Here is a 15,881-nt window from a genome sequence, read left to right as displayed (position 1 = left end):
ACAGCATCTGGGACCACACAACGTTTGCTGTGTCCATGTCTGGCTACAGTTTGCAGCTGTCAGGCGATGGAGAGTGCTGACAGAGCTGTCATGGATCTCAGGGAAGACCCACAAAGCATTCTTCACAGGAAGAAGGGGACCTGACTACTGTATTGTAAGGTGACTGAGTGGGCCTTGAGAACTTTGATGACTTGTCCAAAGACCTCCAACTAGCCAAGGTCAGTTGCAGAGACCTGCTCTTCCTAAAAAGAGGCCAGAGTCCCCCAGGGAATTGCTGTAGAAGTGTGGCCTTTGATAGGTTCCAGGAGTAGAGGGGAAGGCCAATGGGGACTGGCCTGGGTTGTAATGAGCCGGCCACCTGGAAGAAGGACTGAGGGCAGGAATGGCTGATAGCATATCTGTTCCACTCTTACAGCCCGGAATCACAGGAGAGGAGACAGCATGTTCACAAGGCTGGTGGCCATGGGGACAGGAGGACTGGAAGATGTAAGAGCTGGGGTAGAGGCAGGTCAGAGGCAGAGTCTACAGGGGCAGCTAGCATCCGCTGGCATCGCATCAGAGGCTTGGCACACAGGAAAGGCTGTGCTCATGACCAGCTCATATGTGGTTTGGACAGGCAGATGGGGCAGATTGCAGGGAAACAGGAAAGCTTCAAGCACCGGCAGGAAGATAAAGGCACAGATGGGCACAAATGTCTTCACAATGGAGATGGCTTGCCTCACAGCTCAAGTGAGTTCAGGTTTTCAAAGCCAGAAGAAAGGGGGCAGGTAGAAGGAACCCCACCTCTTCTCTAGAACAGTCAGTCAGTGTGTGTTGGCCCTGTGCGGGTCTGCTGCTGCCTGCATTTCCTCTGTGCATTTCTTCTGAACTCCTAGTGTGCCTGAGGTGGTGACCAGGCATCGGGATGACATCATTACTACATGGAACACATATCTTAGAAGTTGGGAGCCAGACACGTGCCCTAACACACAGCAGGGAGGGAGTTGTGGTACATGGCTGTCCCCACAGTCTATATGATACACAAAGAACACGCTAATGCACTGGAAAGGGTTGAGACTGCCACACCCATGCTGATACTGCAGCCTGTTGTCGTACATGACATATGTGTAGGACCATATGTGGGGTGTTGCAATGCCACTGAGCAGCAGGGATTGTTGGCTGCGCCTCTGCCTCAGCCAGAGCATGCTCACACTGGGTTGGCCCCTCCCACACTAGGCCACCTAAGAGGGTTCACTTCCAGAGGTCTGAACCCTTGACTCCAGGCAGGGCCTGCTCTCAGCTCTCTCAGCTGCTTCTCATCTCAGGCCATAAATCGGTCTGTTATTTAGTCCAAATGTGAGCTTTTCCCTTCCCACTCTCGGATCCCAGCAGCCTCTGCCTTCTGAGCCCCATGGTCTTTGTCTCTTTGATTCTGCCTGTGTAGACACTAGGGTGCTTTTGGCAGAGCCTTGGTCCTTCTCTCTACTGCCTCCTCTAGCCATTCACACTGGGGGCAGAGTCTAGGAGAGGACGGCCTCTGAGAGACCTGTGCTTACAGACAGAAAAAAGCCAATGCCTATGATGTAACAAAGCATAGTGTTAACTCCTTGCCAAAGGGTAGGAACCCATTATTAGACTTGCTGTAAGAGCTCTTCCTCCTCTGCTCTCCATTTGTCCCCATGATGACTCCGTGCCCACCCACCTGGCCTGGTCTCTCCATGACTTATATTCCTGTTCAGAGCTCGGGGACTTCAGGGAGAAGACGCAGTTCTCCGAACAAGCACCCCACACCTCAGACCAGTGTCTTCCTCCCCTACCATGGCTACATCCCAAGTGTCCCTGTAATATTGTACCTTAATCACTGAGCCGTACAGATGACTTGCTATATTGAGTAAGATTTAAGGCACCTCTGTCAAGAAAGGGTTGTTCTAGGGATTCAGGGTGGTCATGTCACTGGGGCTGTCACTTTGTGACCTTCCCCTGAATTCCCTCCACATCACAGAGTCACATATGAGAAAACAAAGCAGTCAGGATGTGCAGTGTGTGGTCAGAGGCACCAGAAACACATAGAACACTGCTAGGCATTATGCACAGTCCCCTATTCTGTAACAGTACAGGGTGAGGGCTTCATTAGTTGCTCTCAGAGCTCTAGATTTTATTATACTATATTGTAAAGACCTAGAAACATCTTGGTTTAGAATCTGTTCAAAAGGAGAAAAGCAAAAAGGCCATTTATTCTGTCCTGATTTTTTTTTTTTTTTTTTTTTTTGGTTTTCAAACAAATATAGAGCACATTTGTCTCCTTTGAGCCCCAGAAAGTTTGCAAAATATAGATTATAAGTTATCTAGGTCAGAAAGAAAAAATGTGGTGCTTATATTTTTTTTTTTGGTAAGTCTCTGTTAGAATCAGTCATAAAAATGTATAAAGCAAAAACTGCCCAGCACAGAGGCCAGGAGAGGGGAATGCAGTGCCGGGGTGTGGAATGGCCATTGCACATGGGCACACATGCATGCAAGGGGAAAAGGGGAATGCAGATGTGATGTAGGCAGATATATGATCATGCATGCATGCATGAGGGAGCATATATGTAATGCGGAGGCATGCATGCCTCCTCTTTGTGCCTTTTACCGACATAGTGACCACTTCATTCCTTTAAGATGTATTTAACACTACACAGACTGAACAGGCTGTATGTGTTTACATATACATCTACACATGTGATTTAAAAGATGAAGAAGCCATGAAGTTGAGAGCAAGGAGAGGTATATGAAAGGCTTTGGATATGGAAAAGCAAAGGTGAAATATTGTAACTATATTATAATATCAAAAAACCTTAGATTAATTTACTTAGGAAAGACCACTATTTCAGTTCCTTCTAAGAATGGTATAAAAATATTTTTAAAGATTTGTTTTACTTTTACGTTATATGTGTGGTGGATGTTTCATATATATATATATATATGTATATATATATATACATATATATATATATATATATATATTGTGCATGCGTGTGTGTGTGTGTGTGTGTGTGTGTGTGTGTGTGTGTGTGTGTGTAGTCCATGTACCATATGCATGAAGTGCTGGTGGAGGCCAGAAGACCTCCTTGTGTTAGAGGCCCTAGGATCTGGAGTTACAGACAGTTGTTAGAGGCCATACTGGTTCTGGGAATAAAGCCTGGGTCCTCTGGAAGCACAGGGAGTGCTTTTAACCACTGAGCCAACTCTCCAACCCCAGTGAAACTATTTCACTCCTATAAAAAGAAGACTTTTCTGTCCTGGATGCTTGATGCATGTTGCCTTTTAAGGGTTTCTCTCTCTCTCTCTCTCTCTCTCTCTCTCTCTCTCTCTCTCTCTCTCTCTCTCTCTCTCTCTTTGGTATTTTGAGACAGGGTTTCTCTGTGTAGAGCTGGCAGTCCTGGAACTCACTCTGTAGACCAGGCTAGCCTCGAACTCAGAAATCCACCTGCCTCTGCCTCTGCCACCATTGCCCTGCTCGCCTTTTTAGTTTTAAGGATGAGAGAGTATACTGCATCTTAGCCGTGTGCCTTATGGGTAAATACATCTGCAACAAAACCTATCCATGTTTATTGAATTATCCTGTGAAGCATGCTGTTGGGGCATGCTGAGGAATGACGGCAGGAGCCCACCTCCCTCCTGGTCGCTTGGAAGAAGATGAGCTAATGTCATTGACTGAGATACATGAATCTGGCCTCCAATAACCAAACTCCAAGAGGATCCAAGAGATCAAAGCAAATCTTATAAAGACACACCAGGGGCATCTTTGCTCTGTTTGCTTTAACTCCAAATTGATTCTTTCATTTAAAAAAATAGTTTTAATACTTTAGTACTTATGCTCTTTTAATGTTTATTTCTAATCGGTGTTATTTTTATCTAAAGCTAAAAAAAAAAAAGAAAGAAATTATGTTGTCTTAAAAATGTAGTTGGCTCATATGTAGACTTCTCAAGCAATTGGCCCTCTGTGAATTAGGCAGTAAAGTTAAGAGTGGTTGGTATTCATGGACTAATGGCTCGTTAGTACCCCAGTGACCATTGAGGGACTAGCCCATCACACATGGGTCATATTAGTCATGCTCTCTGGTCTACTGGCAGCAGGAATAATGATGAACTTTTCCAGGGTAGAGAAGAAAGGAAATTCAAGATAGAAACCCTTCGTGTGTGGCTCAGAACAAAGCCCAGAGCCCAGAGCCCAGCCTGACTCTACTTCTGTTATATATCCCTAAAGTCATTGTAAACAGCTCCATCAGTTCCAAGAGTGAGACTTCAGTCTATATCTAGTGTCACACAACCACATGCTCTTGTACAAAAATTACCTAGGCCTTGTCGGACCCCACTGTGCTCCCTATCCAGGGCTAAAGAGTGGAGGTCACCCCGGAAGACCCCACTGTGTTCTTGTCCACTGTTACAGCTCACATGTTCTTCCAGTTGCACTTTATCACCATGTGGTAGAATTCCCTAACTATTCACATGTCCTCAAGCATGTAGCCTGAGCACTGTAGCCTTAGCAAACAGGTCTGAATATCTTCACCATAATCAGTCAGCTCTTCCCAGTGTCACCAAAAGGGTTCTGTTATCGACATTTCTGTTTTTTAGGAGGAAGTTCCGTTATAAACCCACCGTAGCGAGAGCTTCCTAGTAGTGGAGATTCAAGCAAATCTCTTTATATTCAGCAAGGCTGAGGTGATGTGCATGAAAGCCTGGGGCCAACCATTGCACCATCTACCACCCACCCAGCAGCTGTGTCTGGATATGAATGTGCCTGTCACAATGGGGTCCCAGTGATGCTCAGGAGGCCGTAGATAGACTTGCCTGCTCTTAGCGTTTCCTGGCACCTGCCCATTCCTCACAAAGGATTTTATGCAGAATCCTACTGAAGTGTATCTACATACTTCAAATAACTAATTACTCTGAATTCTGGCATTCGAGAAGACATCAGCTTTCCATACAGGGCCATCGATGTCACTTAATGCATCCATTGTTTACTAATTTTAGTTCTCTGTACACTTCCATCATTAATCTCCCGCACTATTCAGCTCTGGCTTCATGCTAAGGAGAATTCTGAGACGTCTGGGTAGTGCTTGGCACTTTAAGCACTTTGTCTAGGGTGGGCTCATACATCTGCCCATACCCTTTATTCAGAATCTGTAGTCCAAAGTGACATCCTAGAGTTACACAACAAGGCTTCAACCAAAGCATTGCTCTAAGGATGGTGTGCCATCAATAGTGACTATCCTCATGAATTCCTGTCCATGCACGACAGCCTCTTCACCCAATGACACTCTGTCTGGCTATGGGATACTTCTAGCCAGACTTCTGGAAGGGGGTGTTCCTGGAGCATCAGGCAGTATTGAGTTCTATCCTGATTTATTATATGAAAGCCCTGCAGTATTATGGCTGCTAGGAGGGGATGCTGCCTTCTGCTCATTTAAAAGGCTAGTTTCAGGGAGACCATTTTTAAGCTCATGTCCCAGGATACTTCCTCACACCGAGGAAGGAGCAAGAAGCAGATGGTTCATGCTGAACCCAAGTCTCCCAACGTTGGGGATCATGGGTTCGAAGCTGGGTCACTGAGAGCTAATCCATTACCCCTCACCTGGAGCCAGGGAGAGTTCCGTTTGCCAGGCTCAGTTGCTAGGTCCTGTAAGTTACTCCTAGCCTCCGCCAGGAGGACTGGCCCACAGCGCCGCCCCGGGCCCGCCCCCCACAGTCCCCCCTGCACTCACCCCCATCACAGAAGCAGAAGATAAGGTTAGTGACCTTGACTATAAACCCATGCACCTTCCTCTTGACATGGCATAGAACAATGCCTGTGGCTCCATAGCCTTCCTTTATTTCAGAAAAGTGCCTCAAAAGAGGCTCATATTTTCAGTACTCAGTACCATTCTGATGAAACTGTACTCACTAGGCATGGTGATGTTTCCTTGACATCCTAGGTCATGCCCTGTTACACACAAGAAAGCCACTGGCAGTTCAGGTGCCCAGAACAGCCACAGAAGTTCAGGGTGGAACAAGGTGTCCTTAGACATTTCAAATCTTACTTCCAACTTGGAGGTTGAGTCACATGAACATGCTGATGACAGCTGTGACTCCAAAGTCCCCCAAAACCTGTGCTCAGCAGGGTCCAGGTTACATAATGTAGGCGACCACTCTGACCTTGGCAAGCTGCTGGGTTTTGATGAGTCTCCAGTGCCTCATCCATGGTGCGTGTGGGGGGAGGGGTGTCATTCTTGACCCACTTTGTCATATTCTGCTAACAATGTGATCACCTTTGGGCCACATCCATGCGAGGTTGGCTGATCTGCTTGGAGGCTGTCCCTGCTCTGACTCCCACAACATTCTGGGTCACTCATGCCAAAGGATATCTTCTTCTATGCACCAAACTGCAACAGCTCTAGGGCAGGCTGCTGTATGGCTTGTCTACTGTCTGTCACAGCAGGCTTCTTAAATTTTTTTTTGTCTGTGACCTTTTATACCTGAGGAATTTTTACAAAATCCTAGGCATATAGACATGTGAGAAAGGTATATAAATCAAACATTTGCTAGAAATTAATCATAAAGAAATGTACTTTTAAAACAATTCTTTGGTAAATGTATAACTTACCATTTGTTAAAGGCTAAAACTAATTTGTATGCTAGTATTTATTTTTGCGTAAATAAATAATTCTTGGCTGCATGTTTGATTCTGCAGGGCATAGAACTTCTTTAGTGTTTCCGGAGTTGGTCAATATTTTGATTTTATAATTGTCATGGCCAAGAACATTGCTTCTCATAAATACGTAGTAGAAAAGAACAGAAGTATATTTAGAATCTCATCAGGAATTGTTGGAAATGCATCCTAGTTCCAAGTCAAAATTCCTTTAACAATTTTATTTGAAAGTCTAGTCAGCAACTCGCACATCGATTTTTAAAATTTTTAAACATTGAAGAATAATTCAATCCAAAGATATAGTAATTTGGTGCCTTCATGCTGAGGAGTGACAGTAGGGAAATGTTTCAAAAATATGTTTTCCACAATTAACCCACTATTAAGTATGAATAGAAAACTGCGTGTAGAATAAAAAGCAATATGATTCGTGACACATAACTGTCTCCAGAATGAGCTGGGGTGATTCTGGCAGCATCTTCCGTCGTGTGGCATTAACATGGTGGCATGTAGAGTCAGAAATGCCTCCAAATTCTCCATGGTTTTAATTTTGAATTAATTTATGGTTGTGGCACATTCTGAAATCTTTCATCATCGTCAAATTTTTCTCAATTGACAGTCAGTTATATGAGCCAATATGAGACCCACAGTTTAAGAAGCTGGGTGTTGTGGGGTGGAAAGATGACTCTGCAGTTAAGAGCATGCATCCCTACCACCCACACAGAGACTCAACTGTCTATACTCTATTTCCAAAGGAACCAGTCTTCTCCCGGCCTCCAGGAGCACCAGGCACACACAGGGTGCACACATGTATGCGCATATACATAAAATAAAAGAGGGGTTTTTTTTTGTTTTAGCATTTATTGTTGAGAAGTAGAGAGAGGTAGAAAGTGGAGAAGTAGAGGCCAGTCATAGCCACTTGGAGAGAGGGGGAAGGGAATGGGGGGAAAGGGGGAGCAAGGGGACAAGAGACTGACAAGAGAATGCCAGAGTAAGAGAAATAAAACAGTTTTAAAAAGAGGATACGCTTGCCACTAAAAGGCCTGGAGAAATAGAAAAGGGTGAGAACCGCACTTCACTGCCTGTCATGGGCAGCCTTCATCACCCAGACGGGTGTCAGCTACCCAGGATGCAGTTCTCCACGGAGCCTCCTACCGTGAGCACAGCATGGCTGTTTTGCTTTGTTTTGTTTTACTGTCCTGTTTTGTTTTGTTTTGTTTTCCTCAGGTCTAGCACTTTCTGTTTTAGGAGGCAAGGGACTGTCTATTTAAAAGCCACTATGAAGCCATAAAAGATCAGCCCAGCCTTTCATATTTTAAAGAGAAAGTAATTCTAAGCAATCAAGATTGAAGTGTGTGTGTGGGTGTTTGTGTGCATGTGTGTGCTTGTGTGCTCCTTCCTCTGATTTAGTGTATCCTTTAAGATACCACATAGATATAAATAAATAAATAAGTAAATAAATAAGTAAATAAAGAAAGAAAGAAGGAAGAAAAGCCCCCAATAAAGCCCTGCTTCCTAATGGCAGTGGCTGACTGCTGGTGAGTATCTGTGCAGGCATCTTATAACAATTTTTCAGCCCAGCATTCTTGAATTAATGCTAATGAAAGCTGCCCTGGCCTTATTTTTCTATATGAACACTGGAATTGCAGCTGCCTGCCAAGCTGCTGAAGGATGAGTGTAATAATTTTCAATTGGCCTCTTTGCCCAAAGGGAGCCTGATAGCAGGAGATTGGCAGATGCAGGGTGGATTATCTTGTGCACTGAGCTCAGCCCAATTTGTGATTTGTTGCAGGTGCTAAAGAGATTGATATCGCAGCGACCCTGGAGCACTTGAGGGACCAGAGACCAGGCATGGTCCAGACAAAGGTACTGTCAATCAATCCTCTGGGACTTTAAATGTATTAAAGGTGCCTCTTTGCGTGATTTTCCTGGGAGCAGAGAAGGGGATGAAGCGAGACTTACATAAGCCATACACAATGGCTCTGGTCTGGGTAAGCATCATCCAAGCCAGTAGGTAAAGGCACAGGGGCTGTTCCCAAGAGATTCATCACTGTGCCTGGAGCCCCTTGAATGTTTCCACCATCAAAGATTCAGTTAGACCCGACTAGTTGAAACCCAGTCCATCACTCTCCACCAGGCCTAGGAGAGGGGGAAGAACATCCCATGACATGTCAGAGCTATATGCACTGACAATAGAACTCAGGGCTTCATACACGCTAGAAAGCATTCTACCACTGAGCTATATACCTCCAGCCAAAAGCTATGTCTTTACAAAGTGACAAGCCCAAAAGCTGTTCAGAGGAGCACCTCCAAACACCTATCTACCTTCATCTCCAGCATCCTCAACTGCCTTGTTCTGTGCTATGACCACCAGGACAGAGGTCACCAGAACTATTGGGTACACAGGGTCTCTGAGCCCCTGAAAACAAAAGCTCTGATTTATCACAACAGGGGTGAAAACAAAAGCTTTGTTTTCAGGCTCACAGAATTAGATGTGTGGTCAATGCAACCTACCGTCCTCTAGGCATTTCAGAAATGCCTGAGTCCAGTGGCAAAACCCTCAACATCTTATCACAGGGTATAGGTTGGTGTAGTCCTGACCCCAGAGTCCACTGGCACCCACATCATGTGAAGTTGCCCCTATGAAATTACTTCTGAAACTCAAGAGTATCCCAAGTTAAAAAAAGCTCTTACTTGGAATGAGTGTGGCTGGAGAGATTGTTCATAGGGTAAGAGTATGGGCTGTTCTTTCAGGGAACCCAGGTTCCCAGCACCCACATGGCAGCTCACAACTGTCTGTGAGTCCAGTTCCAGGGGACCAAACTCTCTCACACAGACATATATGCAAGAAAAACACTAATGTATGTAAAATAAAAACAAATAATTCATTAAAACTCTTATTGGGGCTGGAGGAGCAAGGCTCCAGGGTCTAGGACTTATATATTAGGGTTGTCCTTGGGCTCCATCCGTAGCACTGGAGCTAAGTCCAGCATATGGGTTCCCCTGAGGTCAGGTTGGCAAGCACACTCGGCCAGGCCCTAGTCCCTGCTGCTGCAGCCTGGGAGTCCCTGCCTGGCTCTTGACCCAAGTCTACTTAATCCCTTTGTAACATATCATAATTACTAAGCCCTTTTGTCCAGACATTATAATGAGAGGTTGAACAGCCTAGTATTCTGCAGAAGAGGCATCAAGCCTGATGAAGTTGGACTGAGAAGGTTTTGACTGGCATATTATTTCTTAAAATCATTTTCTGAGTTGTCTGGATGGGTCACATTGCCAGGGATAACCAGAGCACAGGGTAAGATCAACCTAACTCTCTCCTATTAGTTCACAAAGCTATTGTAAGCAGAAAGAGAAGAAGGTCCTTAAGGAACCAGAGTTTTCCAGTGGAGGCCTCAGCTTCAAGGTCCTTCTTCCATGGATATTGACTCTGTACCCGGCAGCTTCTCTACTGTCTGTTTCTTCATTTTCCCTTGTAATATGGGATATTATTAATGTATGTATTATTATGCATTATGTATGTATTATTATGTATGTAAACTACATTTTGTTCTTTTTCTTTTTAATTTAATAGTTTGAACTTACTTTAGACTTGTAAAAAACAGTGGGGATGGAGAAACAGCTCAGTGTTTAAGAACACTTGCTGCTCTTAAAGAGGACCGAGGTGTGATTCCTAAAACCATATTAGGCAGCTCACCACAGCCTGTAACTTCGGCCCTAGGAGTCCAACTCCCTCTTCTGGCTTTTGTCAACACTGGAGCATATTATGCGTATGTCTTCACATAGATATAATTCATCAACTGAACCTTTTAAAAAAGCATTTGCAGAAATAATACAGATAACTACAAGACCCTCCCCCAATCTGCTCCTGCTAGTGTTAACACCTTGCATAGCCACAATATAGTAATCAAAACCAGAAGTTGCCATTAGACCACCAGACTGAGCAGACCACACCCACATTTGTGACTACTGTGACCTCTTGTAGGAACAGTCATTCCAGAATGGCCAGGCCTATCATAGACTCATCTCCTATGGTCTATGATAGGACAGTGATCCACAAACTCTCTGTTGGACAACTTCTCAGATGTCCCTTGGTGATCCGTACAGCTGAGTATGTCAGGCAGAACCATTAGGAGGTAGATCTTCCCCAGAGCACACAGCCCAGATATCTGCCACTGCTGAAGCGGTATAGGTCTCCCCCCTGCTGAATGAGCACTTCCCTCCACTTAAGGTAATAGTGGGAAAGACCTCAGTGTTCTGGGCTCAATGTCCACTTAGAGCACCTGGAGATGTGAGGCAGCCAGGACAGGAGGGTCGTGGGGCAATGGCTATCAGTGATAAATCATCCACAAGCTCTATGCCCATGGAAGGGAGGGCCACCCAGCTGTAAGGTCATGTTGGGCACCACCCTGCAGCAGGCAGCTCATAACAGGGCAGAGGCCAGGAATGCAAGGAAAGTCAGGGACACTTTGAGCCAGGAATGGAAAGTGAATCCTGCCTCTGGAGCCACACCCTGCTTCATGGACTCCATCAGAAATACAAGCCAGTCTCTTCCTTCTGTGCCTCTGCGAACCTCACAGACCTCTTCCCCACCAGAAAGTTCAGAGTGCCCAAAACATTAGCTGGATATATGAGGATCTGCACTGATCCCAGGGGAAGGCATATACCAGAAACAGGAGCAATGCCCGACACATCACAAGAAGCTAGCCATCTGGCTCTCAGATGTCAGTATCTTGTTGCCAAAACCCATAGCTTGATCACTGAAGTCAGGCCCACGATGTAGCACCAGCCCAAGCATCAGTGCTTTGTGGCCTGGTGATGATTCTACTGATTATTACAATATTAATAATTATACTGATTGGGCTGGTGAGATAGCTCAGTGGTTAAAGAGTGACTGTTCTTCCAAAGGTCCTGAGTTCAAATCCCAGCAACTATGTGGTGGCTCACAACCATCTGTAATGAGATCTGACACCCTTTTCTGGTGTGTCTAAAGACAGCTACATATAATAATAAGGCAGTACTTACATATAATAATAAACACATCTTTAAAAAAATAATTATACTGATTATCACTGTGGTGTATATTCACTTCCACATAACTACGAACCCAGGTGCTCCATCCCTACAGCCGGTTGTGTCACAGGGTGACACAAGGCTCAGGGACCAAGTCCACCTACATGGCCTGCTTTCTGGTGAATGGAGACAAGGAATTGTCCCCTCCCTCAGGCTGAATGTTTAGAGGTGGAAACCTGCTCCAGTATCCATGGCAACACAAAGGTCAGCCCGCTCATGTTTATGGCACATTCCCCAGATTCACCTTATGATACTGAGCTTCTCGCTGCACTGTGGCTTTATCAAAACAGAAAAATAATGGGGCAAACAGAGCCATGCTCCTCACCCACGCCAAAGACAGGCACGGGCATTGAGTTCATGTGAAGGTACTCGATCAGACCCCACCATTTGAACACCAGGAAAGGTAACAGCCATTGATCGACACATGAGCTTGAGTAGGTTGGAGACTCCTACAGCGCATATTCTTTGTTAAAGTGAGTTGTAGGGCAACAGCTTTTCCTTCTGAAATGCGGGCCAGTCATACACACAGCACACACCTAACAAATGTGTGCCCTAGCAGCACAGAAGAGACACCAGGGCACACAAAGGCTTGGTCGCCTCTGAGCATATAGCCAGGATTAAGACAAGAGCCCCAATAAGACTCCCCTTATCAGCACCTAGGGCAGCCACTGAGGACTCTGCCAGGTACAAAAGGAGCCAGTCTTGAAGAAGGGAGGCAGTGTGTGGGGAAGAGCTGCAAACAGGGCATCCAGGAGGGGCTCGAGCTAATCCTTACCTCAGCTGTGTCTGCTCTGGACACAGCCTCCCCACCCCAGGGCCTGGAAGAGTTGCCAAAGTAACCAGAGGCCTTAACCCTTTCCTTTCCGTGGCTTTGGCTTAATTTGGTTCCTGTTATTAGTGTAGGTTAACGGTATAAAAGAAAGATTTCCTTGAGCTGTTCCCATACACTAGAGCATCTCCCTCGCTTTCACCCTGTTCTTGCCTTTCTCCTGCCTCAGTCTCCCGAGTGGAAGGATTGCAGTCCAGTTGCCACCACACCTTGTGATATTTCCTCTTTTACATTTGTCAGTTCTAGAGAAAGAAGTCCTATAACCCAGGACTAAGCACGCCTCGCTCACCAAGACACGTACACCCAAGGGCTTGTGCGAAAGCACGTGAGTGAGGAGTCCATAGTAGACTCCCCGTGTCGCGGGTGTGAGAACGGGATTGCACATTGATGCATGCAGATGGGTGACTGAGCATGTGCAAGTGCATGTGGGTATGGAAAGGTGTGCACAAGTGAGTGGGGGTGACTGGGACATGTGAATGCCTGGTGTGTGCAAATGTATGTGGGTGTAGGTACGAGTGTGTGGGGGCAGAGAGTGTGAGTGTGGGAGTGTGAACATGTGTGTGGTGATACTATATGCGAAAGGGTGTGGATGGGTGTATATGAGTTTATGAAGGTAGGTGAACGTGTGTGTGTGTGTGTGTGTGTGTGTGGTGAGACATTGCAGTTAAGACAGGTAGAGTCTTACCTGGTGACTCCTGACCCCTCTGTAGCTATATAAGTACCCACCATCAATGGGCAACATGTATGCTCACGCGTACTCACCCCCCAATCCAAAGGACACAACCTAGGTTAGCAACCAAAGTGCCCTTCTTCTGGTGATACCTGTGGCCAGTATCTGTTTCCTAAACTATTCTGTCCAGGCTTGCCCTGGGCTTGGAAGAAGATGCTCCCCCCTCACCATCCCTTCTCACTTGTCTCTTCCTCAGGAGCAGTTTGAGTTTGCGCTGACGGCTGTGGCTGAGGAGGTGAACGCCATCCTGAAGGCCCTTCCCCAGTAGGCGCTGAAGCTGGAGCTAGCGGGACCCCACCACGAGTGCTTCCAGGGCCACAACAGAATATCATTTCTGCATCTTCTGTGTAGTAACAGGGTCCTTCCTTCGGGCTCCACAGTCAGTGCAGGTGGCTGGTCATGAGTTCTCCTGACCAGCCAAATAGCACCTGTGTGGAAACCTAGTCAGGAAGGAAGGGAGCACTCAGCTTACTTGTATCACAGTCTTGACAAAATTCCTTTTCCCTAAAGCACACTTTGACATTGTCACATCAATGACACAGTAATTAGAAACCCACTGTGGCCTCCTCGGGAGTGTGCTTATGTCTGTAAATTGCTGGAGAGGGAGGGAGTGGATGGGATAGACAACCAGCCAGGCACCTGTTGGGAAACACCAGGTGTAGAATCACATTTGGTGTTTGCCTGTAAGACAATCTCATCATCAGGGGAAACCTTTAAGGAAAAGATCAGTGTCCCAAATGAAAAGAGTATTATCATGGAGTTCTGCCTGTTCCTGCTGGTGTACTCTCAACACACCAGTTGACTGTATCCACCACATGTAGATTCTTTTTTTTTTTTTTTTTTTTTTTTTTGGTTTTTTGGTTTTTTGGATTTGGTTTTTTTCGAGACAGGGTTTCTCTGTGTAGCCCTGGCTGTCCTGGAACTCACTCTGTAGACCAGGCTGGCCTCGAACTCAGAGATCTGCCTGCCTCTGCCTCCCAGAGTGCTGGGATTACAGGCGTGTGCCACCACCGCCCAGCCACATGTAGATTCTAAGGATAGAAAAAAAAAAGAGGGGGTTCCCCAGGGTAGACACCTTAACCCTCCTGAAGTATGGGTGCTGTATCTGTTCCAAAAGCAAGGACCCAGATGATAGCCTCACCTTTGCAAAGTTATAGAGGAACCTGCCCCTTGGTACATTTTTAATATTAGGATTCTGTTTTCTGCATTGCAAGAGCAGGCACCCATAGTATACTTTTGTTGAAGTTACAGAACCAGAATGAGTATGGTTATTTAGCAAGTGCCAAGGGTCCCCAGTGTAAGTGTTTCCCATTCAGCATCCCCAGGAAGCACCCCAATGGTACTGAAAAGTCTCTGATGCTCCTGCTCCTAGAGAGAAGTCTGGGAAGCCCCTTTGGCTCTGCCTCCTGCATTCTCCCAGATGACTTAGTGAAGCACATTCTTACTGGATGATCCAATTTGCCAAAACATTTGGGCATTGCACTTACCACCTGCCCACGCATAGGAAGTACACTTCAGAAAGTGCAAGGCGCTGGCACCCAGAGGCGTAGAGGGCATTGCTGTAAGTCCTAGTTTGTAGGGTTGACTATGGAAAAGCCCATCTCCTGTGTCCCATTGCTCTGTCCCTTTAGCCTTGACATTTCAAGTTGTGGTGTGTAACGGAGGTGGCTGCGGAGCGGGAAGTGATGCCACAGTGTGTCATGTCTCTAGTTGTATTGTATACCTGCTTAACATCTGTGACATTTCTCTCCCAAGTCATTTCCCTCTTCCCAGAATTTAAATGATAATTAATAGAAATGAATTTATCTGAATATAGGAAGCATATACTTAATTGTAACTTCTTATGTTTAAAGGAAAATCCTCAGTGTGATATACAGATATATTTAATTGTGTCATATTAAATCTTCTGATTTCATATTTGATGGTCTTTATTTGGGACAATGAGACTGGTTTCGTGCCATGAGAGCCTTTCTATTTCCTAAAGATATAAATCCAAGCACGGCGCCTTCTCCAGAGCCTGAGAGGCACCACGGACTTGTCTGCTGCACTAGGCTCATCTGGGGTTCTACATCACTGTGATTTCACTATTTAAAAGTTACTGAGCGATCGATCGATCATCGAGGGCTGCAGAACTCGACAGGGTGGGTGCACTCTGCTCTGCTGGGAGCCGCCCCCAGCTCTCATCAAAGCTCCACCTCCCTGAGACTGGTCCTCCGACCCAGTCCACATTGCCTGTGTCAGTGTCTCACGCCACCGCAGGAAACACTCCTGCACAGCTCAAGCTTCGTGACAGGGACAGATGTGATTAGGGACCAGACTTCCCGGGTTCTCTTTCTTTCCTAAGAATAGTACATCAATTCTTTAACTCTTTAGTTAACATACAAAATGATGAAATAGTTTTATCACACACACACACACACACACACACACACACAGTAATCTAGATTCCTCAGACTAGAGAAAATGTATTGTCTTTCTGATTCTGGTTTCATTTGCGCAATGTGATCTCCTCTTCTATTCATTTTCCTGAAAACGGTGTAATTTTGTTAAGACAGAGTGAAATGCCAGTGAATACAGGTAACACATCTCTAATCAGCTACAGACTA

The 15,881-nt window shown here is 45.7% G+C and overlaps 1 protein-coding gene across 1 annotated transcript in view; it reads left to right on the top strand.

Annotated features, from left to right (window-relative positions):
• Ptprn2 (protein tyrosine phosphatase receptor type N2) overlaps positions 1–15,157 on the top strand; it is a 756,234-nt gene extending 741,077 nt beyond the window's left edge. Inside the window, exons 22-23 of the mRNA XM_052184845.1 lie at positions 8,436–8,509; positions 13,472–15,157. Coding sequence (XP_052040805.1) covers positions 8,436–8,509; positions 13,472–13,543 — 146 coding nt within the window. The 3' untranslated portion in view covers positions 13,544–15,157. The remainder of the gene's footprint in view (positions 1–8,435; positions 8,510–13,471) is intronic.
• Positions 15,158–15,881: the final 724 nt, after the last annotated feature.

Source organism: Apodemus sylvaticus, chromosome 6 (assembly GCF_947179515.1).
Source record: "Apodemus sylvaticus chromosome 6, mApoSyl1.1, whole genome shotgun sequence".
NCBI lineage: Eukaryota > Metazoa > Chordata > Mammalia > Rodentia > Muridae > Apodemus > Apodemus sylvaticus.
The sequence above is the reverse complement of the archived record's forward strand: the minus strand, read 5'-3'. Positions and strand labels throughout refer to the sequence as shown.